This window comes from Ciconia boyciana, chromosome 17, assembly GCF_034638445.1.
Source record: "Ciconia boyciana chromosome 17, ASM3463844v1, whole genome shotgun sequence".
Lineage (NCBI taxonomy): Eukaryota > Metazoa > Chordata > Aves > Ciconiiformes > Ciconiidae > Ciconia > Ciconia boyciana.
In genome coordinates, this window is record NC_132950.1 from 11,013,163 (window position 1) to 11,040,679 (window position 27,517).

The 27,517-nt window shown below is 42.8% G+C and overlaps 1 protein-coding gene across 7 annotated transcripts in view; it reads right to left on the reverse strand.

The window, feature by feature from the left end:
* The window catches only part of ACACA (acetyl-CoA carboxylase alpha), a 154,832-nt gene that overhangs the window by 62,491 nt on the left and 64,824 nt on the right, over window positions 1-27,517 (reverse strand). For 5 of the 7 annotated variants that reach the window (XM_072882536.1, XM_072882535.1, XM_072882538.1 and 2 more), the window contains 12 exons: window positions 21,691-21,714; window positions 18,865-19,008; window positions 18,150-18,246; window positions 16,697-16,804; window positions 14,406-14,462; window positions 14,052-14,096; window positions 10,383-10,424; window positions 9,555-9,770; window positions 8,891-9,046; window positions 6,847-7,050; window positions 4,253-4,408; window positions 3,512-3,658 (listed from right to left, as the gene is read on the reverse strand). In XM_072882536.1, the coding sequence (XP_072738637.1) occupies window positions 3,512-3,658; window positions 4,253-4,408; window positions 6,847-7,050; window positions 8,891-9,046; window positions 9,555-9,770; window positions 10,383-10,424; window positions 14,052-14,096; window positions 14,406-14,462; window positions 16,697-16,804; window positions 18,150-18,246; window positions 18,865-19,008; window positions 21,691-21,714 (1,396 nt within the window). Of the gene's footprint in view, window positions 1-3,511; window positions 3,659-4,252; window positions 4,409-6,846; window positions 7,051-8,890; window positions 9,047-9,554; window positions 9,771-10,382; window positions 10,425-13,382; window positions 13,962-14,051; window positions 14,097-14,405; window positions 14,463-16,696; window positions 16,805-18,149; window positions 18,247-18,864; window positions 19,009-21,690; window positions 21,715-27,517 lie in introns of those variants that run through there. The other 2 variants (XM_072882539.1, XM_072882541.1) reach the window with 2 other exon arrangements.

The following is a 27,517-nucleotide window of genomic DNA, read 5'->3' on the forward strand; positions in this document are numbered from 1 at the left end:
TGGGCTACGTGAGGTGGTCGCAAGCTAAGCGGAGAAAAACCTCTTGTACTGTGAAAGTTCTTGAGAACTTTCCCATTTCACAGATTTTCCCAAAAACATAGACAGGTTTAGCCAGGTTAGCCCAGAACGCTGCTTGCAAACTCTGAGAGGACAGGAGAAACTCAGCTCCGAGCTCCTGCTCTGCCCCGTATTAGAGCAGGGATTGCAACTTCAGTTGTTGACATCCAGCTGAACGCACTGACCACAAATCTCCTGGATTTTATGCTGGTTTCTCAATTTCGCCTGCTAGCTAAAAAAATTAGGGTGCTCAGCTCAGCTGAATGCTTTAAGAGGAAGAGAGTCTTGACACCTTTTCACATAGAGAAAATGTCATTGTTCATCCTGTGTAGCACAGCTCCAACAGGGAAGACAAGCCCTACCTCGACCAGCTGATACCACGATGGTAAGGCACTCACTTGCAATGGGGGAATAGCTGCCTTTGAGTCTCTGATCTAAAGCAAGTGGAACAGTAATAGGAACCTAAATGCACTAAACAGCAGCTATATTACCGTCAGAAGTTTTCAGTAGAAATTTCCTCTTTAGTAAAAAAAATATGATGTACAATCTCTCAAAAGACTTTGGATTCAGAAATCAGCAACTTTCACTGGGAAGAAAGAAAAATTTAAAAATAAAACTTAAAAAAAAAAAAAATCACATGTACTTGGAAAGTTCCTACCAAGCACTCCCGCCTGTCAGCTCATTGGGGTCTGAACTGGAAACAGCCCACACCCCTGGATCTCTGGGGCACAGACTCCATTGGCACTGACCATCAAGGGTCCAATAACCAAAACTGGGGGAATGCTGCATAACATAACATCCAGCACTTACTTAGCAAGTACAAATTCAAGGACTCTTAAAACATATTTGTCTAAATTATCCTCACAACACCCCAAAGCAGCCCCATCTTACTAGGATATGAACAAACTGAAGCAGTGAAAACTTTGACTAAGGCTACCAGGTAAGCCACTGCAAAGCTTGGGAACCTCGACTTCCCCGCTGTACTCATTTCTTCAGGGATCATCTCCCCTGTAACGCCATTTTCAGTGTATATGGGCTTCTGGCATTTTGAAGTCAAATACATCTATCTGAGGACAAAACTCTTCCTTAACAAATTCAGACGAGTTTACAGAGCCAAGAAAATGTGCTGTATTTTGAGAATGGTTCACCATTGTATCACACGGAAGAAGCGCAGAACCAATTAATATTTTCTCCCGCTCCTTGTGGCATGTCTCCTCTTCCTATGCAATGCTACCACAGCTACTGCCACATAGATGGATTACCCCAAGGATCTTTGCTTCCTGGCAGATAAGATGCTGTATTTCTCTGCCCAGATGCTATGCAGACTGATTCTCAAAAAAAGCAGAATGGATCCACTTACAGCCTTAACAAAGAAAAGGCTTATGCTCTGAATTTATCTAGCACCCTGTCTCTTCCTTCTCCACCCTGCAGCCATCTTCTTTGGAAAGAGAAACTTGAGCGTGCGTTTGTGAAAATTTGTTTCCTCAGCTGAACGGAATTAGACCATAAAAGCCTAAAGTCCGCTCATCCAGATAAAGAAAGTGCAGCACGGAGGAATGAATCTGTTTGGCAGCTCGTCGCCTCCTGAATGTCACCTGTCCTTCAGACTGCTGCTGGAACCTCTTCCTCTGATTGTCCGCTCTCACCTGTGAATGAGCGCTATTGTGTGCAGTGGCTATTGGTAACGGAATTCAATACCAAAGCCTCAAACCTCATTCCAGCTGCACATGGTCCTACAGCGACTCGTCCAGCGGCAGACAGGCTGGGCTGACAGTTTCGTACTCCCAGCTGCGAGCTGCACGCCTCTCCAGGGAGGCACAGAGCGCTTCCTCGGTCGGACCACGCGCTAGGCTTCCCCGAGACACCGAACCCGGGGCTGGGATTTTGTCTCTGCAGCCAGCACCCTCACCTCATTTCTGGGAAGTCGTTAAAAGGCAGGTTAGAGTCTGACATATACCTCCACGAGAAGCAATATTCCGCAGCCAGACTGAAAAATGTGGGGACAACACCATGTTTTTCCCACTTTCCAGTGACTCGGCCCCTCGGCATAACAACCACAGAGGCAGGGCCTGAACCCGTGCATTAGATAACACCACTATGCACACCACAACAGCCATGTAATTTCTTTACAGATTGAGCACAACTAAGTCTACCAAGGGTTAAAAAAACCTCCTAATTTTTTTTGGTGGTCTTTGGGTACAGAATCTCTTATAATAAGACTATTTGTATTCATACTGGCAGAGTAAACACTACATGTTCATGCCCAGGCAGCTCTGTGCTTGTAATTTCAGCAAGAACAGAGCTACGTCCCTGAGGGACTTTGCTATTTCCCCAGCCACCATCCACTCAAACGCTGAATGAGAGCAGAGAAAGAGAGAAAGATGATGGCATAAGCCTCCACAGCACCGCAGCCTCAGCTTTCACTAAGAATGCAGGGAATAGCTCATTTCGGGTTTAATTATACTAGTTAAAACATTTCTCCTATAGGCCAGCAAAAGACAAGGACGTAGTGCTCCCATAGTCACCATTTACTGATTAGGTTCAATTTGAAAAGACCATATTCAAAACCTTCCCCTGACAAGACACACGCAGTAAACAGTGACAAAACCCCCTATTTTCTCTCATCACTATACTTGACGTTTTTGAACAGAGCTTTTGCAAATCTTAAGTTATACACCTAGTAAAAGGACAGTGCTAGTTCAATGATGCCAACAAAAAAACAAATGATACCACCACTTAGAACTGTTCAAATTTAAATTGCTGTAGGAACATTGACTTACCGAATCCCACCTAGCCCACACAAAAAAATAAAACACATATTCTCCTAGTTAGCCTTATTCTCCAGTCATTTCAGTGCTGCGATCTTTGGCTTGCTAATGTAATGCCACACCAGCAAAAGCCCACCACAACAGTACAGCCGCCTCCTGCTTGAGCTGAAGGAGTAACTCTATTATCCCAACAGCATTAACAGGTTCTTAGTCTCGAGTAAATCATTCACTAGAGGGGGATGTTGCACACACCTTGCCAGCGTGCTACACAAACACTGCATGGTGAGGATTTAAATGGAAAGCATAAAATTGGTTTTTCGTTTTTTAAACAAATGAAAACATTTCTATTTAGACTTGTAAAACATATTTCGCTCCAATACAAACCCCAGCTACCTGGAATAGCTGAATGAGCACTTTTTAATTATGAAGGAAGAACAGTGTAGGCACAGGTTTGAAACGGAATCATCATTTACTATGGAGGTTAAAATACCCATTGTATGGAAGGTATTAATTTTTAATGAAACAAAAATCTCATTTTCAAGAGAGAGATTTCATCTGTGAAAGACTGAATGAATAGATTTTGTGCCTGGCTGGTAAATTTTCATTACAATTGTCAAACCTAGTCCAAAACACAAAGTACTGCAGGATATGGAAAGAAAAGTAGCGTTAAAGAAAGTGCAACTTGCCTCATTTCCTCCCGGCAGCCTGTTCATGTGCACGAGCTGGCCCTGATCATCCAACACCAATTCCGTGTACGTTAGTATGTCCGAAGGCAGCGGCGGTGTTGGCAGGAATGCATGTTCATTCATAGACTCCCAGAGCTTAATCAAAGACTAGAGGATGAAAAGATAAATTCTTGTTAAGAACGTCATCTGCAAATATTTTTATTCAATCCACTGTGACTTAATATTCAAGACAGAACACTCTGAAATATCCCTCCTCCCAATTTGACTGATAATATTCAGCGGATATCACTTTGGCATTTAAACTATGAAACACGGTTTCACTCAAAGTAGCATGATTGGAATTATGTGATTCAGGATAGAACCCAGCAAATCAGATACACAATCAATTCTGCAACTGATTAACACATTTAATGATGTATGAGTCCTATCCTAGGAACTAGCACCCCTGCACTGTCCAACCCTCCAGGAAGGCTGGATAACAGGGTGGGAAAACAAAGAAACATGTAGAAGAAACGCAAGACGGTTTACATTTCAGCTTCTACTGCTTGACTTATTAATGGAACTATAGCAGCAGTGTATCAGGAGTCCTAATTTCTTTCCAAATAGCTGTATAGACCCTGGGAGACCATTGGTAGCCACTCCAGGCCACTTGTTTCCCTGACAAGCAAGGATGGCAACTCACAGAAGTGCTTTGCAGGTACAAAAGTTTAGAACAACCCACAGGGCCTTAAGAACACTTACCTGCCGGAACATCTCAGGAATGTCATAGACGTATGATGTCCCTAAAGACTGTGCCTGGAATCTCTTGGACTGAAGCAGGTCTTTGGTCACGTACGGGGTATTGATCAGCATCCCGTGAAGTGGTCCTTGTTTATCCCCGTATGCCTGGAACATAATCTGCAGCACAAAACATGACCGATTACAGTTTAATCCACTGCTTCCATACACCTATCTCTCTCGAATCTTACCAAAAATCATCAGGACATTCCAGACTGATCAGGCTTGTTTCTGTTCTCTACAAATATGTTAATACTCACATATCCTGCAACACCACGCTTCATCATGCATTACTACCCTTTGGAGACAGTGCTGGACCATTACTGCACGGATCTGAGTATCACTGACTTATTACCATACCACAGCAGAAAGCAAAGTGAAGAGAGCCACATCCCCACAGAAAAAAAAGCCTGTGACTTAGATGGCTTCACATTCACCAGCATTTCCCCTGACACCGTATCTATGCCGATGGATTGCGATAGCTGGGAGCAGAGAGGAGAACTCTGTTATTTATGTAGTTGAACAGCACGGTATCCGTATCTCCACTGACTGATCATGGAAGCTAGGTCAAGACTTGCATATGTCATTTGGCTTGAAGTTTTGATATTATAAGTTTAAAAGATTTTCCCAGAGTAGCAACATGAATTATCAGCTGCCATGCTTCATGGCACTATATATTGCACTCAGCCAGGCCTCAGAAGGAAATCCATTTCAACTCAGAACAGGAGGAGCACTGCTTAACTGGGACAACACCGCACAGACGCTGCTTCATAGGCACACGCCTGACAGAAGCAACACCATTAGGCTGTTTTTAACAGAATGGTGATCAGATCTGATGTTACAAACGGCAGATCTTTTTCTAATTGAAGGTGAATTAATTGAAGAATTCCACTAAAGATAAAATTCAGTAAGTAAAGCCTATTTTAGTTTTTAGATTAAAAATAGTAGTTCACGCTCTCTTCAGTCTTCACAAACATTGCTTTGTGAAGTAGCTTCTTCAATGGGAGAAATATTTATTCAGGGTAACAAGCATTTGTGACAGCGCCTGCGTTAGGATCTGTTACTGCACTTGGGGACCAATTCTCCTTAAATCTCTGGAAAGCTTCTGAGCAGTTCTGTGGGAACTGGAGAAGTCTCTACTGAGCACCGCCACTCATTACCACAGAAACTGCAAAACGAGATCAGGGCCGTTCTCTCATGATTAATCTATTTTTCTGTTCTTCAGAATTCATGAAAGTGCCCAGCACCCGGTACACCAGTAATGTTTGATTTTTTTTAAAAAGAATTCGCTAAGTTCAAAATAACCCTCTGAAAACACAGGAAAAAATACACAGATCTGAACCCATCCTATAAACCTCCGTCATGAGGGGGAAGATTTACCAAAGTTTCTTACAAAGTTTGAAGGTATTAGTTTTTTTAAGACAAACCTTCCTCTCAACTACCCAAAGAGTTAATTGAAATAATTCCTATCAGTACAACTTTTTAATAGAACTGGTTTAATCCTGGGGGGCGGGGTGTCAAATTAAAAAATCAAATATTGGAAAAGTTGCTAAAAGCTGTACACACACAAGGGCATTCTCCTAGCTTTAAAAACATAAAGCTCATCAGAAACAGAGCTTAAGAGGAAAGGTGACCTTCACAAATGACTAACAAAATTCAACTGTTAAGCTCAGCTACTGGAGATTATTAAAATGTCCTTTTCTTTCCTCATCTCCACTCAGAGGCAGAAATGAAGTAAAACATACAGACACTATCTGTTCTAGGATCTCCAGAACCGGATGGACTGTACGGCCAGGCAGCTTGCTGGAAAAATTTAAATGGAGAAGAGGGGGAGAAAAGGTGACTCAGCACTTTGTGTTCCACATTAACGGTGCCCAAGTGATTTATTCTGCTGCTACTACTGCATGGCAGAGAGATTATTACAGAGGGAGATGTAAACATTTCTGTATTTAAATATTTTTCATGCATCCTATGCTCCATGTATTTTAGCATATGTAGGTATTTCAGTTAACCGCACTATTCCTATGCCATGAGAAGCAGAAATACCAGAATAGCCACACCCATTACAAAAGAGCCCATTACGCTTCATAAAAATGATATAAAAGCACCTTCAATAACTTTATATCACCCTACCCAGGTCATTCCCTATATCTTTAGAATTTAAAAGACAAGTTCACAGCTTTTCTCTATCTACTCAGGGAAACGTATAATTAATAATATTTTTTATTACAACCTACAGGATGAGCACCAACAGTGATTACTTTTCTATTACTTTTTTGAGCACTCTGCCACAGGTGAACACAGATGTACAAATGACTGAAGGTACGTACAAAACAATTAGAAGATATGCACTTTTACATAACTGATTACATTTTGCACACCTACACGCCTATGGCAAAGATTACCTCACACTGGTACCTTCTTCTTCCTTTGGCAAAGTCAAATGGCAATTTTATATTACCTGAAAACACCGCAAACCACAGAAGAGCTTCATCAGGTAGAATGTGTCTCCCCCACATAATTTGCTCATCAAACCATGGAGCCATATGGAACCGTACCTGTCCTGTTCTGGAGTCCGTCACTTCTTTGTACAAGCTGATGTCCAAGTAGTAGCCCGACTCATTGGTCAGGAAGAGACGGATGGGAATTGCCTTCCCAGTCGGTGTCAAACGAATGTTGATCTTCAGCTCGGCTTGGAGGACGCGGAGTTTCCACAGGCGACTTCCGTAGCGCATCACCATGCTCCGCACGGATTCTTCGATCTTAAAACACACGAGGAGAATTTCCCTTACCTTTCTGGACACGTCCACCGCTTTGTCACCCCTCCATCCCGCTGCTGCAAGGTCCTGCTCAAAGGGGCACCCCAGCATGCAGGGGGAACATCACAGAAGAGGAGAGATGGAAGCACCAAAGAGCAGCGCCTGCCCAGTGCTGTTACGGGGCCTCGGTGGCCCGTCCGTTCTCATCCTAACGAGCCTTGAGATAGGCAGGAACTGAACTCAACCTGGGGACTACCGAGGTAGAGGGACAGCGCTGGATTCCCATCCCTTTTTCCTCATGGCCCCTCACACCCCAGCAAGGCACAGCATGCCCACTGCTTCCCCTTCATCTCCCTTTCTTCCTGCAGGCGTAGCTCACAGCTAAGAACAACAAAATGCAGGAAAGTGAAATCCTTGACAAACAGTTATGTAGCACTTATACGCACAATAATCATGTTTCACCGCACATGCGGTATGGTGCTTTAAATCAACAAAGCAATTACTACTTGGAGCTTGGCCTTCTGGTGTTCTATTAAACTTTATAATATACTACTGTTGGCAAATAGCGCATATTATAAGAAAGCAATTTATAGGCTGTTTTTAACGTTCTTTCAAAAAAATAAAGTCTCTTTTCCACAGCAGCTCAGGGAAAAGTCACGGTACGCATTTGAGGGCAGCCTAACTTCCAGGGGCTGAATATCCCAGCTGCTTCTGAACTTCCTGGGAACTAAAGATTTTGGATGCGCTGAGAGAGGACTTATTCAAAAGCGATTTAAGCCACCAATTTTTAATCATGATTTAAAAGTCAGCAAGCAAGAGATACTTATTTTGATAACCAATTCATCTTTTTAAACTTTCAGTTATTCTCATAAGGAAAGGTCAGCTCTCATCTTTCGGTAACCATGAACAGAATGTTGATTTCCAACTAAATGCAGCCTTTACAGTTTATTTGGGACTTTCTTTGTGGTGGTTCTGCAAACCAGAAACATGCTTTATGCCTAAACACTTTCATTTATGCATCTACAAAGCTTAATGTTCATTTATTTATAATGTTGATCTCTGTGGTTTTGTATCAGAGAATGAAAATGAGGCACTTCTTTTTGTAGCCGAATTTACAAATTCTTTTTAAGTTCATGATTTATCTCGTGTTTTATTTGGATAGAATCTGGACTTTTGTAACAAACAGAAGAGCATTTAAAGCTATTTCCTTATTAAAATTGTTTATCTCAAACACACAATGAAAAAATAAGTTTAGTTTCAAATACAAAACATATTTTTAATAAACTGTTCCTTAGTTTACACAGAGGAAGTGAACTGCATTGTCTGAAGGACAGCTTTACTCCACTAAAAATACGAGTTCTGCTAGTTCTGAAATCTTACATTTAATATTTATTCATAGATAGGAAGAAAAAACAACGCTTTCTTCCTTCCTCACTGCCAAACAGGTTCCTAACATGAAACAAACTAATTGCTTGCCTTAACTAGCTAAAATAAAAAGTATTCTCTCTGCTTTTGAAGAGAACTTGGTTTAGCAGCTCAACAAGCAATCTTTAGTCAGAGACATCCGTTAGTTATGTGACTCCACTTTCTTTACTGAAAAGCAAAACTCCAGTATTTGTAGAGTAACTAAATTGACCCTCACGTTACCACTTCTAATACTGGGCCCCAATTTCTTGTGCTTTCTGTTATAAAATGTCTAGTAGAAACTGCATGTCATTCACCAAACGGTATTAAAATCAATAGGTGCACTCACATAGCGTAAAAAGGCAACGAAAGACCATTTAATTCTGGTGAGTCAGGCCCAAGAAAAACAAACAGTTCACAGCTAGGGAAGAGATCATACCTTAGATGGGTCCATGATGACAGTAGGCACGAAATTTAAGAAGATGTGATTGCAGTCAGTGCGCACGTTGGTATTATTAAATGCCACCTCCAACTCATCCATAGCTTCCAAAAGCAATCGCTCTCCCTCATTTTGCAGATACTCAAAGGAGGCTTCCTGCCAGATATTGTCAACAAATAATTTACTTTCTACTCAAAAATCACAGCCCAAGAATACAGTGTTTGAAAAACTGCAGAAGGACTTGACTGAGAAAATAGGTTACATGAGTTGCAGCAGGATGTGCAACCCTGAAACAGACCCATCACAACCACTGCCTGGATTCGCATACCCGCCTGACTTACGCCCTCGTTTAGGTCAGTGTAAGTGCAAAACTAGACAGGGCAAACCATTACTGCAGTAGTGAAGGAGAACCACAGAGAAACAACTGTTGCCTCAAAATGCAAGCATTTCTCACTATCCACTTGGGCCACAGAAAAATCTCCTTGAAGCACAGGAATACTAGGTTTTCAAAGACATGCTTCTGCAGAGCCAACACGAGCAAAGAGGGGCCACGCATCCGCAGTACTCTATACAGGAAATACGTTTGCCTGCAGGTTCCTAGAATGGCTTACAGTGTTTCATTCACTGTCTTGGGAAGAGACCTTGCCCGCGTGACAAAACTCACCTTGGTAACCAGATCTGAATGCCTTATAATAGCCCTCACGAAGAACCTGTAGTCTGTCACTTCTGTTCCCACTTCAACTTTAGCTGCTCCCAGGTAGAGATGCATTTTGTGATTGGCACATGGAATGGCAGTGAGATCAAAGTTTCGCATTCGGTTCAACTCTAGCTGAAAAGCCAGAGCTGGCTCCAGATGACGGTAAATCCTATCTTCCTCAAACTGGAGGCACCCGGCATCACACAGGTAGAAAAGGGTGTAAGAGAGGAGGGTGGGTTAAGAAGCTGAAACACTGAGGATGGGAAGAACTAGACACTACCCCTTATGAAACTTCATATTTAATTAAAAACCTAAAAACTCAAATGAATCCAACCCAGAATTTTCTACCTCATGCAGAGTCATTAGCACTAAGAGCTGCGTTGAAATTGTTGAAATACTGAGAGAAGACGACAAATTGCAAGACAGCAAGTTCTCAAGCTCACCCCCGCCCAAAACCCTCTTTTTCACAGAAGCCAGAAAGTTTGGTATTGAATCACTGTACTGCTTCCAACGCTCCCTTGTTACACTGTGACTAAAATCTGCATAAAGAGAAGCTTCAGGTCAGGCTTCCAAATGCATGAATTTTTATCCCCAAATATCAGAGACTCATCATTGTTACTGACATCAATTGCTGTGTGTGCGGACGACTGGCCTAGCGAGGGAGGAGAAAATACCGCACTAGGCAGCGAAGCTGGGCTGAAGTAGCTCCCACCCTCTTAGACTGGCAAGGAACAGCTACATGAAAGAAGGATAAAGCCAACACTTAGCGAAAAATATTAAGAATATACAACTTACCTTATCCCGGGCACGGAACGTGAAGAACTTTGGAAATTCCCTCTGTTTGAAAATAAAAACAATGATGTTAGCCCTCCAAAAGCAAGCCATTTGATCTACCCAGAGAGTGCTCTCAGGCCAGACCTGGGGTAGCACCACAGCAGGGGAGATGCCAGAAGGTGTTATAAGCTACTTTTTCCACATCACAAAGGGTGGTGGGAAATCAAGTTACTCTCAAGAAGGCAGCAGAGGTAGTTTAAACCTGTCTTCACTGCTAATGCAACAGAGGCTACTTGATTGGCTTTTGATTATTATTGTCAATTATTAACAGACACTAACATGCAACTGTCCAGACAGTAGTGGAAAACGTCTTCTAGTTCTATTATGATTAGGATTACTGCGGAAATGTTTGGGAGCCATACAATGATATTAACACTCCATTATGTAAGCAGATGTACACAAAACAATGATCTGTATTCTATAGCTCTCTTCATACTGTTACTGCTAGAAATACTCTTCCCAAGGAAAACTGTGAATTGTAATCAAATAACTTTATCCTCGTGTATTAAATAGTACTCTACAAAAATCCCCCAAATATGATTAGGTTTCTCTGTTACTCTATTGCACAGATAAAATCCTAGCAAATGGTAAGGGCTTTACATTTTTGTGGCATATTGCACGTGTCTTAGAAGAAGAGAGAAAGACTAGACAACATCCTTCTACCTATCCCTCCAGTTTCACCCGAGCAAAGCCATCCATTTCTGTGGAATTACACTTTTACTGGGTGGAGGAACTTTTGTGAATGCTTTGCACCAACATGAGAATACCAGCCACTTATGCTAAAGGTGACACGAGAGAGCATGCACAACTCGCCAGAACTGTCTTACTAAGAAAAAAAGAAGGTATCTGACCTGGAGTCACGGAATTGCTGAATCACATTTCACGATCAATGGAAGACTTGCAACCCTAGCTCGATTCAGTGCAACAACCAGTGCATGGTGGCAGCGGATAGGGCTCCACTGAGTAACACAGCTTTTAAGGCTAGAAGTAATCTTCTAGTCATCCTCCTTACCTCTTATAAAAAAAACAGTCCCCAGAACTTCACCTGATGACTCTCAGTTGAGCAAAATAACTTGTGTTTGCCTGGAGTGTGTCTTCCAGACTAGTTAGTGATACAAGAAATCCTGCCTGAAAATTCAGGCAATGGGCATATTAGGTGAGCCTACGAGCATCAACTATACCCTAAGAAAACAACCACTTCCATGTTTCCTCACTTCTCTTCCAAATCCCTCCTACCTGTCCTCCTCTGCACGCTGCCAATTTCTCCTAACATCATCCATGCTCATTCTATCACTAATGTAATTGCTTTCAAGGCATTTGACTAGTGTTGTGGGCAAATATAATAATTAGATGTGCACACACACAAAAATTCTCAGTGCTCTGGTACCAAAATCCAAAAGAGTGCTCCATTTCCTAGGCAGAAGAATTATACCCCTGCTGTGTTCTAATCAACCAACCATCATCAAGACAATCAAAATAATTTGCCTAAATTAGCCAATCAAGACACCCTGCAAACCGCAGAATGTGAAAAGCTACAACAGAAATCATCATAGTTGATTATTATACTAATAATCACGTTAAAAACCTAATGAGATGAGGAAATTGGAAGCTTGCTGGAGCAACTCTCTATTACCTCAACATGCTGGGAACTAATTATATAGACTGTAATTAAAACAAAAACAAACCCAAGCCCAGGCCCTGGCTAAGGTAATAGTTGGTCCAGTAATAAACGGAATAGAATAGGAGATAGTAATAAAGACTGACACTCACAAAAGATCCCAGAGGTACTCTACAAACTTTGCAAACAGATGACATACCATTCTGCCTCCTCTGGCTTAGGAATCAGGAACATCCTAACAGTCCATCACTCTAAATGGCAGCTCAGGGAAAACTTTTGGTGATGACTCCTTTTTATTCTTTGCCTCCTTTCTGACGCATGCTACGGTGCTTATTCATAGACTCTTATTTTGCATTCCCCAAATATGAATTCAGTTCTGTAAAACTTCCTTTTTTTAAATCTAAAGCCTGGACTTTCTTGCTTAAGGTCCCAACACCTCTCCAAAGAGTCCAGATTCCTACATAAGCCGTTGATTGATACCTATCTGTTCCTGTACTGTGGGCAGCAACTCCCATGTGGTGATCCCATGTTGGGGTTCAACAAGGCTCAGTGCAAGCTCCTGCACTTGGGCCACAACAACCCCATGCAACGCTACAGGCTTGGGGAAGAGTGGCTGGAAAGCTGCATGGTGGAAAAGGACCTGGGGGTATTGGTCGACAGCTGCCTGAATACGAGCCAGCAGTGTGCCCAGGTGGCCAAGAAAGCCAATGGCATCCTGGCTTGTATCAGCAATAGCGTGGCCAGCAGGACTGGGGCAGTGATCATGCCCCTGTACTCAGCACTGGTGAGGCTGCACCTCGAATACTGTGTTCAGTGTTGGGCCCCTCACTCCAAGAGAGACATGGAGGGGCTGGAGCGTGTCCAGAGAAGGGCAACGGAGCTGGGGAAGGGTCTGGAGCACAAGGCTGATGGGGAGCGGCTGAGGGACCTGGGGTTGTTCAGCCTGGAGAAAAGGAGGCTGAGGGGAGACCTCATCGCTCTCTGCAACTGCCTGAAAGGAGGCTGTAGAGAGGTGGGGTCGGTCTCTTCTCCCAGGTAACAAGTGATAGGACGAGAGGAAATGGCCTCAAGTTGCGCCAGGGGAGGTTTAGACTGGATATTAGGAAATTTTACTTCACTGAAAGGGTTATCCAGCATTGGAACAGGCTGCCCAGGGAAGCGGTTGAGTCGCCATCCCTGGAAGTATTTAAAAGCCGTTTGGATGAGGTGCTTAGGGACATGGTGTGGTGGTGGTCTTGGTAGTGTTAGGTTTACGGTTGGACTCGATGATCTTAAAGGTCTTTTCCAACCTATACGATTCTGTGATTCTGTGATTCTGATACCCACATCTGTTCAAATACTATTTTTTGCTGATTTGTAAACTAGTTTTCCTTTCGTAAAGCTTGCTAAACCAGGTGTGTTGAGCACAGGATTAATTTCTTGCAGTTTCAAGACTCCTAATAACTTCCAGAGTTGTAAAGTAGATACACAAGGGGTAAAAATCTGGTTTATGCCTTACGTTGCCACCTTGAAAACAGGGCTAAACTAGCCCTCACTGATGCCCGAGCCCTGGGGAAAGAAGTAATTCTTAGCAGTAAGAGCATCAAACATTTTCCACATCACCAAGCCACTATGCAAAATTTAGCAAGTCACTTCAATTACTCCTCTAAGTTATTTTAAAATCAGTAAGAAGCCTAAAGAAATCACCACACTACATAAGAAATACAAAAATTTAATTGTATAATTACATTTTAGAATACAAAACAATACTGAAACAAACAAGATCTTTATTAATGTGGCAGTCATGAGTTCAGCCAGGTAACAAGAGAGATTTTAGCATGTGAATGGTCCCACTGAATGCAAAAGGCCCGCTCCTGTATTTGAAGTTAGGTGTTTCAATACTCCACTTAACTCTGACAGCAATATTGGCATTAAATACCTGACTAAAAACCAAATGAGAAGCCTAGAGTCACTTACATGTCTCCTGGCCTCAGGTCAAGAATACCACTGTGTTCTAGGCCCTTTTTACTTACATGAAATCTCTGATCCACCTCATAGTTGACCTGTTTCCTGAAGTCCTTACAAACGAAACATACAAACACAGGAAGACAAGAAAAAAAAAGCAGAAGAAAGCTAGCAATTAGGATGAAAATCAAAAAATAATTAATTCAAGAATACAAGAGGTGCCAAGATTGTTTACAATTGTAAATTAATTTTCTTAAGCAAATTCATCAAAACCATCTCAAATTTTAGAGAACAAAAACAATGAAGAGAGAACTAAATATAGTTAATACAACATTTAATTTGGGAAAAAACACATCAAATGTCAATGCTATTATGAGTTAGAAACCAAAGAGTTCTAAGCAGCATGAGAGATACCAAAATACCTTTTGTGCTACAAGGAAAGTCAGCCTCCGAATCCCATGTTCAATCAGGACTGATTTCTGTAAAAAGGCAAGGATGGAATCAGGTGACTGGACTGACAGAAAAGAACACACCAAAACGATGTCAAAGTCTTCTATGAACTGAAAAAGCTCTGCAGATCCTCCTGCATCTATGCTGTAAGTTCACTTCAGTCTACTCACAGCTAAGATTCCTCATCCGATGATCGTCTAGCAGCACACATAAGCAAATACATTAAATCTGAAGAGGTAACCAACCAAATCACAAGAAAAGGGTATTCCAGCTGAGCCTGGCTAACAAGTAAAGCAGAAGAGTCGTATACAAGTCTTGCAGAAATATTCTTGCTCATCTGCCAAAGCAAGTTGGTCTTTTTTGCAAAGATTACTTTTTGAAGGGAGCACAGCGTAGACATGGTAAGGCCATGGAAAATGATGGAAAAAGAGTGTTAAAGGAACTAACCCAAGGAAGCATGTAGCAGATACTTGATTTTGGCACAATAAGCACACAGACAATGCAGACAAAGGACAGATGTGTCAATATTACAAAGGTGATAAATGATAGGTGTTACTCAGTTTTTTCAAACAGATGAGAGAATACCCATTCTGGTTGCTTCTTTATCAAATTCCACTAAGTCACATTTCAAATGAGTGCTGCCATCAGTGTTTGCCACACCACTCATCTTTTGAAGTGCTAAGATCTCATAGTTCTGCTCCTCTTTCTACAACTTTTTCCTTTCTCCTCCTTTTTCCAATTTAAAAGCAAAGGAAAAAAAAAAAAAGAACAAAAAAGAAACAAGAACTCAGCTAGACCAGGAACAAAACAGTCCCTTTTGGCACAGACTGAAATGTTTTACTAAGGTTAAGCCCTTTGAAAATGAGCATCAGTGACTATATTCATGGCAAGAGGAAGAAAATAACTTTAATAATGCCATGATTTAAAAAGCAAAAATTGTTATTGCTTTTAAAATTCCACAAGTGGCAGACAATAACAGCATAGCAACAGGATTCTGATTACATCGTAATAATGTGGGTCTCACAGCAAGTCCACAGCTATTACAGAGCGATTAGCCATCAGCACCTGGAGAAACTCCATTTACACCGACTGCCTCAATCTCCTCCACAAGTCATTTACAAGTATATGATCCTAATTTCTATTAAAAAAAACCACACACAACATGCTGGGACTAGAAGATTATTTGGACAATTTGGATCAACCTATTTGATAGTTTAATGTGTTTGGGAATTTTTTTTTTTATTTCTTTCCTTTTATCCCCTCCCATAAAACGCCTGGAGCACGATCAAGCAGATGAAAAGCAGAACTAGTTTTAATTTTTATATTTGATTATTTTCTTTGCTTAAAGAGACAGGAAGCTGCGGAAGTCGCGTGGATACCAGCCCCATTTTGGAACCCCTCATTTCTGCAGAACGTATTACCACCTCCCACACGGGGAAGTGAAGTTAGAAACTACTCGCTCAGTCCTCCCATAGTCGCTGCAGGTACCCCAGACGCAGCAGGTCCCAGTGCCTGATGGGCTCTCCACATCCACAAGCCAGCTGAGGAGCTCTTCACACCAACCAGAAAAGCAAGTGCAGGCTGACCCCAGAGGGCAGAGCGGACGCAGGGAGGCTATCCCCAGCCCTTGTCGTCTCACAACTGCCCACAGGACTAACATTTGAGGACTAACACAGGACATACTCTGAAGTGTATCCCGTACTTATGAAGGAGCAACAGAACGTACCAAATCGATTCCACCTTGTGCCAGGAATAATCATGCTAAGTGGATGCTCCAGCACGCCACAACAAGGAGAACTAATTTTAATTGCATTAAGACTATCGTGATACAGAAAATATAGGCCATTTTAATGTCACTTTCCATGCCTCTGTTACTCATATAACAACTTTACCACCAGGGAGAGGGATACAGCACATTTTTTCAGAGCATCTGGAGATAGATACTGAAGACTGACCTGATGCATTTAAAACCTTAAAGGTCTTTTACCCTATCAAAAATTAAAGGGAAGAAGTCCTGACCTGATGGATTAGAATGCACTGCAACAAGAAACAATGACCTCGAGGCTTCGGAAAGGTGCAGCTACATCCAGTCAAAAAAGTGGTAAGGTTTTAGATGGGATAAATTAAGGATGTAACTGTTACATTTATTTGTTTTGAAAAAACAAACAAAAAAAACCCTGAAGAACATACTGACTTTTCCCAAAGCAGACAGAACTGTCCCGCACAATCACACAGTTCCAGAGAGAGAATCAAGACCACTTACCTTGCTTTGCGTGAACTCTCTGAACATGGCTGCCAGCCCATCATCATCAACGTCACTGTCTGTTTTAATAGCAACATTAAGAATGTGAATGGGCTCCTCGCGGGCAGTCTGCAATTCAAAGAAAATATTCCCCATAAATAAATAGTTAACAACTTAACAGCTGTGAGTTCTCAAAAGAGGCTCCCTAAATACAACTCTAAAATACAGATGCTCTAGGGAAAAGCGACCTCAGCAGAGCACGCTGTAAACCAAGGAAAACTACGAGGGAAATCCTTGACCAAGCAGCCTCACAAATTTGCAGTTTCACAGAAGTAAGAGTTAACATCCACAAAGAGGAGCTTCATTTGAAGAATCCAATTCTGACGGTCACAACTGACTTGGCTAACTCAAGTGTGCTTTGTTGGATGCAGAAAGAATGCAGGGTCAGGTCCTCTCTTTACAAAATGCAGTGCAGGCAGGACATTAGAGGACTCTGACATCAAGAAAGGTAATGAAATTAAGGAAATTCAAAGTGTAGGAGAAAAACAATGCGTGTTTTCATACCTACAACAAAATGAAATAATGCGGAAGCATCAATTACATTAAGAGCTCTGAGAAATGACAAATTTAGCATTTAAGAGCCTGCAGTTAACTGTGAAAAAACTGAGTATGAACAGGAAATTATCCTTGGTGAGGTGAGGGGGAGGTAAAGAGAGAGATCTGAGGACATTAAGGTTGACGGTAATATTCTGGAACAAGGCTACAGTACTTACACACATCAAGATCAAGGGATCAGTTTAAAACCAAGCTCTGTTGTGGACACAGGCTGTATTCCAACAGAGCTCCCCGCTGGTGGGGGGGGCAGGACAGAGCAGTGGAGCAGCTACCTGTGTCTCTAAGGGAAACTGCTCTTCTATCGCTAAGGATTATAAAGCATCTGCTTCCTTTGCATCTGTTCTCCACATCAGTGCAAAAATTGAGGGGTTCCTCTCACCTTTTCCTCCTCAAAACAGTTCTAAGAGGTAGAACAGAGGGAAGAATCAGAATGTAATGTGACTGGGAAGGGTGTAAGACAGAAAATAAGGCAAGTCAGACTTAAGGTAAAGGCAGTTGAATATGCAGTTCAACACCCCGATGCACAGAGAAGGTCTGGAAACTTAATTGTGGGTCTAAGCTCTCAGTTACACTGCTGTGGATCCAGTCATTCTGCTGATGTTAAAAGCTACAAACTAAATTTACATAGAGAGTAAGAGACTTAGCCATAGTTTTAGAACAAAGTCAGAAAACAGCCACCTACTTTGAATCACCTGCTGTGGAACAAGCAAACAAATCACATACATAAATACGTAAAGCTTTTAACTCCTGCTTCCAGCACTCGAACTAGTGAAAAGTATCTAGCCTGCAGTCACTGCGGCATTCTGCACGCCTTCTATTTCCAACCTGAGAGCAATCTCAAGAGAAAAAACTACTGTACCTTGTCTTCATCATACAAGGAAGCATGGCCAGCTTCGGGGAAGGTTGGGCTCTGGGGAGGAGAGTCGCAGAAGCAACCCATCACTTCATCAAAGATTCTGAAATACACCAGAGAAGTATTAGTCATCAACACACTGCTGCTAGCCCACTGAAAGCATACAGCACTAAAATCCACAAATCATGTTGCTAAGGAGGGGAGGGAGAGAAAAGGACTCCTTTCCCTTTGTTGAAACTCAACAGATGAGGAGGCAATACCTCCTCCACCCCTCAAACCAAAGCAGAGCCTGGATCTTCTAACGTTTGTCAGAGATCTTATGGTTGCAGGCCCTCCCAACTGCTATGGGCTCTGCTGGGGGTTTTTTGCCTACCCCTAGAAGGTTGAAAGCATAAAGAACACATCCTCCCACATATATATGCATGAACAAGAGCATCAGAAGAAATCAGCACGTTTGCAAGTGATCTCCAATCAGCAGAAATTCAAGATGCTGATCCTTCTGGCTGCAAACTGCTCTTACAGCAGTCTGAAACTTTCAGTTATCTCAAGGAGACAGACAGGGGCATCCAAACAAATTTCCACATGAAACTCCAGAAACTTAGCAAACAATCTCAGGACCAGTTTAAACCTGCCTCTAGACAAGGCAAAGATTTTGTCCAGTTCCTTTTGGGCCCACCTAGGAAGCTGGCAACACAAACAATCGTCACCCTTCCCCACATACCTGACAAAATCTTCAAATGTGCGGAAGGAGACCATTCCACCCATCCGCTGGCACGGTGGAGTGAATGAATTGTCTAGCAGTACATCACTCACGCTAGCTACATGGACCATCCCGTAGTGATTGAGGTTGGAAGAGAAGGACATTCTAAACGGCAATTCAATAAGATCACAGTTAGTAGGGACAAGGGAGAGAAGAATATCACTGGAAAAAGATTTGTGCGTGTGTGTATGCTTTGACCACTTGAAGCGTGGCTGTTTATCCAATATAACTGTTGCATGATTTGCTAGGTTCTTCGGCATGCCAGACCTGCTGTGTGGTCTTCTCCAAAGTCCCTGCAATGCTGGCACGCCCCTGGTGCCATTAATGCCCTTACCTGGACGTTGTCCCAATGTACAGGAACAGTTAAAAGAGTTAGGAAATAATGTTATAACCCTTTAAAACAAAAATTTCTTAAGGAGTTTCTTGAGATGACAGGTGAATTATGACTATGCAAAGCTGAACGTATTTTTCCTCCTGTAGGTATGTTTTGCTTTACAGGTGGAATACTGAGATAAACCACAATAATTCTAAGCTTTGACACTTTAAAGATTTAGTAATTTTCTACAAATTGAGTTGAAGTGTACCAAGCCATATTATCTTCTTGCTTCCACAATTTTTCTAGTCATACTATAATTTAAGCTCCCCAAATGCAGTGTGGTACAATGACCTCTCTAAAATCCTATACTGGAAACGGGGTATTCTATAGTCTTACACTGGTATTCCTACCCTAAATAAAGTCCTACTACAGTGCCTTCCACTTTAACTGCTGACCAAATTAATGTGCTCCTCCATCTAATTTAATCCATACTTTAAAAACATTGCAACTCCTCCTACTCCTTTATTTTGCTAAGTTTTGATTGCTAAAAGGTGGCAGCCGCTAAATACAAGCAGTTGGCCACAGAACATGTCTACCTTAAGGAGCAAGGAAGGCAGAGCTCCAGACACTTACTACTGTCATACTCATGCCTGACGTCTGCTGTTCAAGCACTGAGATACGCTGCAGTACACACATCACTCATACAGGACTAATTCCTTATTTAAGTGAGGAGGACTGGAACAGATTCACACAAGCTCAGAGGAAGGCACTGAGTAAGAGACTTTTATTTAAAGCAGGAGCAGCGTTCACTAAAGGTCAGCATTCCTTCCTGGCAGAGGGCAAGATCCTGAATATATTCAAGTATCGCTGAGTTCTCATACAGTTCAACTGCCATCGCAGCACACACCAGCTGTGAAACAGTTTGTGTTATTGTGGGGTTTGGGCTATTATTATTATTATTTTAATTTTTTTTTTAAAGACCCACAATGTTACGGTCAAGACTAGCAGAGGAAGTTTCTCACACAGCGAACAAAAAGCATACGACTAACTAGACATCCTTTCCCTAGCTACGAGACTTGGGGTTTGCCTTCTCTGCAATAATTATTTCTAATTTCTGAACTGTGCTACAGAATCATCTTAATTCACTAAGGGACCTACTTCAAAAGCTCCCTGCAATGTGGTGAGACCTTCAAGCTCGCTCTTAAGAGACAGAAATGCCGAGCTGGCACACGGCAGTGCTCTGCGACACAACAGTGCACTCTCACTGCTTCACTCTCCCCGGGGCTTAGGAAGACATTAACAAAGTTCAGTTTCTGTCCGCCCCAACTGGTGCCACAACAGGAGGCAGAAGGCAGTGGGGAAGAAAAAAAAAATCAGGGCGTTGATTCAGCACAGCACATGCTTGACTTACAACCTGCGAGGTCAAAAAGATGCTCAACCGCTGTGCCGGATCAGACGCCAGTGGCACAGCAAGCAAACCGGGGGCCCGGCCATGCTGCCTCCGGCACGGCTGCCAGCCACGCAGATTCGAGACCAAACTGTGGATTGCTGACACTGCTACTTACCGCTTTACTAAGATTTCTCTCTTTCCACGTACAGAAAACCATTGTGATATGGTCCTAAGTATACTGTTAACAAGTCTAAAGTATCATCAGTTTGATTAATAGCTCTCCATGTTTAAAGTCACTCTATGTTTCCGTAATTTATCTCTGATTAAGAGCCATGAGACTCTCAAGCCCAATTTTACTACTTTTCCCTAAATAGGCTTGTAAGCAGTAATAAATAATAGGTATTCATGTTTTGAAAGAGAAAAATTTTTCAGGACATGCCTTGGTGTACATTTCTTACAACTAATACAAAAATACCACAGAACAGTAACTAAACAAAAAGACAGCAGACATTTTTCATGTATTATTTAAAACAAGAAATACTTTTCAACTGAGACATGGGAGGAAAAATTAGCGTCCAAAACACAACAAAACATGCTGTCAGCTGTTTGAGATGTAGATTCATCTATGGTGTGAGGGAGGTGAAACAGCCTCGACAAATTCTAAGCTAGTTGCAAGAAACCAGAGTAGCAACAGGTGTGCTATCGGCTAGGAGTAACCGCCCGTTTCACTGTGACACCCTACCAGAGGGTCAACAGCTGGGAATCCCGTTCCAAAAAAGAGACCCTGGAAACAGCATTCTGCTAGAAGTTTGCTGTGTACCATACTGCAGATGAACTGAGTCACCTGGCAAATTTAATTTTAAAGATTGCTGCATGCAAAGCTTTTTTTAAAGGGTAAAGAAAAGCTGAAAACATGTTTTAGACAAAGGGAGAGGAAAAGGGAAGAAAAAAGAAGAGTTATGTTTGAGAGCTTCCTAAGTAAAGATAAGGGCACTAAAACAAAACATGTTAAAACATTAAGTACTAGGCTACTTCCTTCTAGTCTCTCTTTTCAAATTTTAAAAGATGACAAGTACCATACCTGTTTAGCGTGGGGATGTTCCCTCTGTAATCAAACAACCACAGTTAGTTACAGATTGGTTAGTGAAAGCCATAATACAGAACTATCATCAAGCTGATACACAGACCAGCAACAAGTTTACAATTTACTAAACCAAAATTTGTTAACCATCAGGTATCAGGCAGAATTCAATTTCATTGACCCTGAGAAGGCACCCACCACCACCTGACTTCGCTTGCCACAGCTGCCATGGGAACGAGCACAGACCATGCACACAGCATGCAAATAATATACCCCAGGAAAACACACGGTATTTGCAAGGTACCCTGCATTTCTATAGCATCTTTTCTCGTACCCGCTTCAAGCCCTTTGCATACACCAAGTGAGCTTCCCAAGCAAGACCAGAGGGGGGAGTTTGCACTCCCTGACAGAAGGGCAAACAGCATAGATGCAAAAAGTGACCATATCATACAGGAAGATTGCAACAGGTTCAGGAAAACAAGCCAAATCCTCGTTGCCAAACCTCTACGCTAAGCAGCAGCCCACGCACTGGCTCCCACAACAATGCAGTAATAAAGCAAAAACACATTCACACCAGGTAATACTTCGCATTTTCAGCATTCAAGGCCTTGAATACCAAAAAGAACGAGCAGAACTTAAGGCTAATTTTAGGAAAATTTTACAGTTCCTTTTATAACACCAGTCCAACTCCTCACATTTTTGCATGCAGACTGGGGCTTAGTGAGGCACATAAGACAGAAAGAAGGCAAGGGGCACATTTTCATACCAGCGTAAGAACAGCACAGTCTAGCCCATGCTAGCTACATTCATGAAAGCATAAGGCAGCATATTGCTCCATGCAAGACATAGAAATTGCTGTGATCTGACTTTCAAAATAGTAAAGATTAAATTGAAAAAAAAAATACATGCACACAGGAGGCTTGTGCAAAGAGATTAGCAAACATGAAAAGACTGAAAGCAAAGCTTCAGGGAGCATGTAACTGGACATTCACCCTCCCCTTCCCTGCAGAAACCTGTAGGAGATCACACCACAGACTTTCTTAATATCCTTGACCATAGGCAAAACCCCAAGTTACTGGGCCTGAAGTCTCGATACTTAACGACCAGCATATTTCCATGGTCACACCGCTAAATACACTGACTGCATCTGGTCCTGTTCTCAAACTGGTTTTGTCACAGCAGAGTCATATTCACTACAAGGCTGTATGCTTGGTGCATTACTGGTAGAGGCACAAAAAGTTCCCATGATCTCCTTAAGCCATACAGGAGAAAGCAGAAAATGGCCTAAAGATGTATCTGTTCAATGGTAAATAACACAAGTATTTAATTTCATTTGGAGGCAGTGGGGAGAGACACTGTGCTGTAGAGCCTGTGGTGAGGACCGAAAGGGCCACGAGGCCTCAGGGGGTTGAGACTTTTATTTTTAGCTTGGCAAATGGTGGGAAAGCTGCATGTGATCTACTTCAGTTGGAAAAAATAGTCTGGGGAGGACTGGCAGTTCCTACACCTGGTACACTTGTGTAGCGGTCCCTGGAAAGCTTTCAGAAAACAGACAGAAAAAAAACCCTAGCAAAACAAATGTTCCTTTCAGTCCCAAAAAAGGCGCCCTGTTGCCTTGCTCCAGGAACTGTTCTCAAGCCACTCAGTACGGAGCTGAAGAGATTATGGTAAGAATCACAATGAGGAAAACAGAAGACCCAGTGGCTGGAGATCTCAGAAAAGAACGGAGGAATAGTCTTCAAGCTGCACGCTATGGGGCTGGCTTTGTATCTACAGGTCACCATAGCTGCGGAGGGCTTTTTCGCATCAAGAGCTGGATTGTCACTTGCCGCTGAAATGCACGAAGAGGTAAAGGTTTGATATTTGCAGCACAGTCGGGCCTTGTGAAAAGGCATTCCAGTCCACTCACTGAGCTACACCTCTGCAGCTCTGACAAATAACACACCAGCTGCAAGCCAGCCTGCTCGGCCTTACGGCAACATCAGGGCAACGAGCAGCACCTTGGTGCTGGGAGCTGAATAGAGGCACAGCTGATGGAGCACGTGCCGGCAGTGTTCTCCACAGCCAACTCCACGTAGCTGACCACAGGATCAGAAACCTCCTCACCACACCAGCCCCAGCCCTTCTCCTGGTCTCTTCTGAAGTTTTAAAAAGGCCCTTCTTGACCGGGGAAGCTGATCTCACTAGGAATCTGCTCCATACCCATGCACGCTCTACTGCTACAATTACGCCTTTTGCTCAAGCAAACAAAAATCCCCTTAGCTCTCCCCTGCACCTCCTGGATGAATCTGGATTTGTTTCCCCTTGTCCCTCCTTTCTTTTTTTTTTTTTTTTTTAAACAAGAGCGTTCCCCTATGAAAATGATGGCAATGCATGCAAAGCACCACTGGTTATATCAAGCTGTGATTGAGTGCCAGCGCAGGGCAAAGCTTTTGAAATCAGGCAGCAAAGCGGAATCAGCAGAGGTCGGCTGAACAACCCACTTGTAGTTATTAACAGCAGTACCACAGGAGAAAGAGCAATTCCACTGGCTGTGACCAGTGGCATTCCTCTTATGTTTCTTCATTTCTGTAGAAGAATCTAAACAGAAGGCTGTGAAACATGCCTCAAACCATACATTTTGATTGGGTTTTTCCTCTCCCTCTTTCTTTCCTTATTCTTCTGCTCCCTCTGTGATTCAGCGAAGCTGAATCCGCTACTGAAGTCCAATTTGCATAAAATTATCGTCGTTCCATTCAGTTTGCTGCCCCTTCAACAGCCCCTTCTTTGCTCTGTTGGAAGATTTTGCCCTTTCTGAAACAGGCAAGCCAAGGGAACTGCAACACATTACTGCTGCCTGCTGTCTAATTAACATCAAACCCTCAGCACGAAACTGCAGGGATTTACAGGTGTCCTGGAATAATTTTCCCCTCCTCCCTCCTGGTATCAGCCAGTCTCCTGCAACAAGGAGGGGACCTCAGGCTACCTAATGATACACTACGAGTTATACCCTCAGGTCTCCAGGCTTGTACGGTTGGAGTCCAAAGCAGCACAGCTGATGCGGTACTAGCAATCCAAAGACTGATGCAAGAGGCTGTTTTAGCAACTACTTTAGTCCACAGAAAATGCTTCCATTTTGTCAGAAATTCAAATCTTATGAGTATGTCATTGTAAAATGATAGTAGGAAGGAACCTATAAACACTGCTCTAAGTGTAAGCGAGTTTTAGTTTCGTATTCTTCTGTAAAAAGCACTGTTTGGAAAACAGCAATATTTAATTTGGCTTTCAGCCTTCAAAATGGTTTCTACCTGTAAGCTAAGGAAGAGGCTGACAAAAAGGAACAACCAAACTACTCCATAGATGATAAAACATCAAGAGACAGCAAAGGAGAGATCATGCACCACTCTTAAGCCTTGAAATCAGCAACATCAAAGTCCAAGTAGGGTGTCAACAAACATCCACAAGCACAAACATCTCCACAAGAAAGAGGAGATACTGGGCAAAACCAAGCACAAGGTAGTTGAGACATTTATATTGATACCCTTGGAAATACAAAGCAACTAATGACTAGACTTGAATTCCACCCTCGGAAGCATCACAGACAGCAGGATGCAGTCCCAAGAATGAATTCAACCTAGACAAGTCTAAGTAAGGCATTTGCCTGTATGTCCATGTTTGCCGAGTTCTGTGCATTCCCAACTCCAAATGCAACTAGGGTTACCTGGTATCAGACACCTTGTTTATCAAGTTTCAAAAGTAAAACTTGCTTTAAAGCTAATTAAGCCAATTATCAAAACTTAAAGTCTTAATCTGCAGTGATAAAACCTTCCTTCACTTCCACCTTCCAATGGTACACCCTGACTCAATGTGCTGGTTTTGGCTGGGATAGAGTTAATTTTCTTCCTAGTAGCTAGTCTGGGGCTATGTTTTGGATTTGTGCTGAAAACAGCGTAAATAATACAGAGACGTTTTCATTCTTGCTGAGCAGTGCTTACACACAGTCAAGGCCTTTTCTGCTCCTCACCCCCCGCACCAGCAAGGAGGCTGGGGGGGGGCACAAGGAGCTGGGAGGGGACGAAGCCGGGACAGCTGACCCCAACTGCCCAAAGGGCTGTTCCATACCACATGGCGTCATGCTCAGCATAGAAAGCTGGGGAAGAAGGAGGAAGGGGGGGACGTTCGGAGTGATGGCGTTTGTCTTCCCAAGTCACCGTTAGGCGTGATGGAGCCCTGCTTTCCTGGAGATGGCTGAACACCTGCCTGCCCACGGGAAGGAGTGAATTAATTCCTTGCTTTGCTTTGCTTGTGCGGAGCTTTTGCTTTCCCTATTAAACTGTCTTTATCTCAACCCTCGAGTTTTCTCACTTTTACTCTTCTGATTCTCTCCCCCATCCCACCAGGGGGGAGTGAGCGAGTGGCTGTGTGGGGTTGGCGGCCGGGGTTAAACCACAACACTCAAGATTCCCTAGGACATCTCAAGGCCAAGTGTGGCAGTTAGGGGTGGTACGTGGGACAAAAGGAAGGTGTGGGCTCAATGCACAGATGGATTGGGAAGGCATGGCTAAGGCAACAGTGAGCAAAACAGGCTGGGTTTTACTTCAATTTCCTTTGCGGCTCAACATATTCAGAAGGCAGAGCCCTGTGGTATCATTGCCATACCCCAAAATAAAGATATATCCAGCATCTCTAAGTCACCCTTGTCAGCAATTGTCTTAGCATATGACAAAGGGAACACATTTACCTCTGAGTAAAACAGAGGGATCTGTTTTGTGGGAACACATTTACCTCTGAGTTCTTCCCTTCTAATCCTCCAGCACATCTGCTACTGGGGAAGGAAAGATCAAGAGAGCAGCTGAACAACCTGGCTGGGGGAATGCAGTGACCTGGAGAAACGGGGATGCTTTAGGAGGAGCAGTGCAGCAGGACAATTCTGCAGCAGGCTGCAAAAGCTGGCTACAGCAGACAATGTCCCGGTTTAATTTAAACCTTACAGCTTCAGACACAAGAAAGGCTGTTCGAAAGCAGGAGAGGAGAGGGGGATTATTAGAAAAAAAACTTCTCCTGTTGAAAAAGCACTATAATTCCCTCTCCCTCTCCCTATACTAGACACACAATGTTTCTTTGAACAGAAGATTTTAAGCTAAGATTAGGCAAGCTCTGTTTCATGTGCTGAACACCTAAGAAAGGCCTTTCAGTGTCTGTCACCTGGCTTGCCATTCTCACAAAGGAAGCTGAACTCTCTAAACACCAGTCAATATTCCACCAGCTTCCCATCTCAGCAGGGCAGTCTGAAGAAGAGGGAAGCAAAGAGCAGCTCAGAACAGGGCTCATTTCTTTCTCGCATCTTTTCTCACCAGGACTCTAGATGACTGAAAGAGGCAGGTTACCCAAATGCAAGGGGCTCTGCACATAAGCATTTGTTTGAAGTACCCTGCTGCAGCATGTAGCGATCAGCATCCCGTAGATACCCTTGTATCGCCTCCTCCAGATTGGATTACTGCAACGCCCTCTACTTGGAGAGGGCTTGCAAACTCCATTTACTGCAAAAGGCACCAGATGGTTACACTGTACTCCTCATCTGCCTTGCACCGGGCAATAAGGAATGCTGGTTTTGATCTATAAAGCCCTCTATGGTTTCAATTATAAGCAGTTTTTCTCCCTATGTCTTACCCTTGCAATTGGGATCAGTGGGGATTCTTACAACAGGATGTTTTCTATTAATTTAAACAAATAATTCCCAAAACAGTTTCTGCCCACAAAACCCACCAGGAGCAGGTTGCATTTCTATGACTTTGTCAGCAGATTTAACAGTTTTTCTTTCCTCTCTGCTTCCACGTAAAGCTTTCCT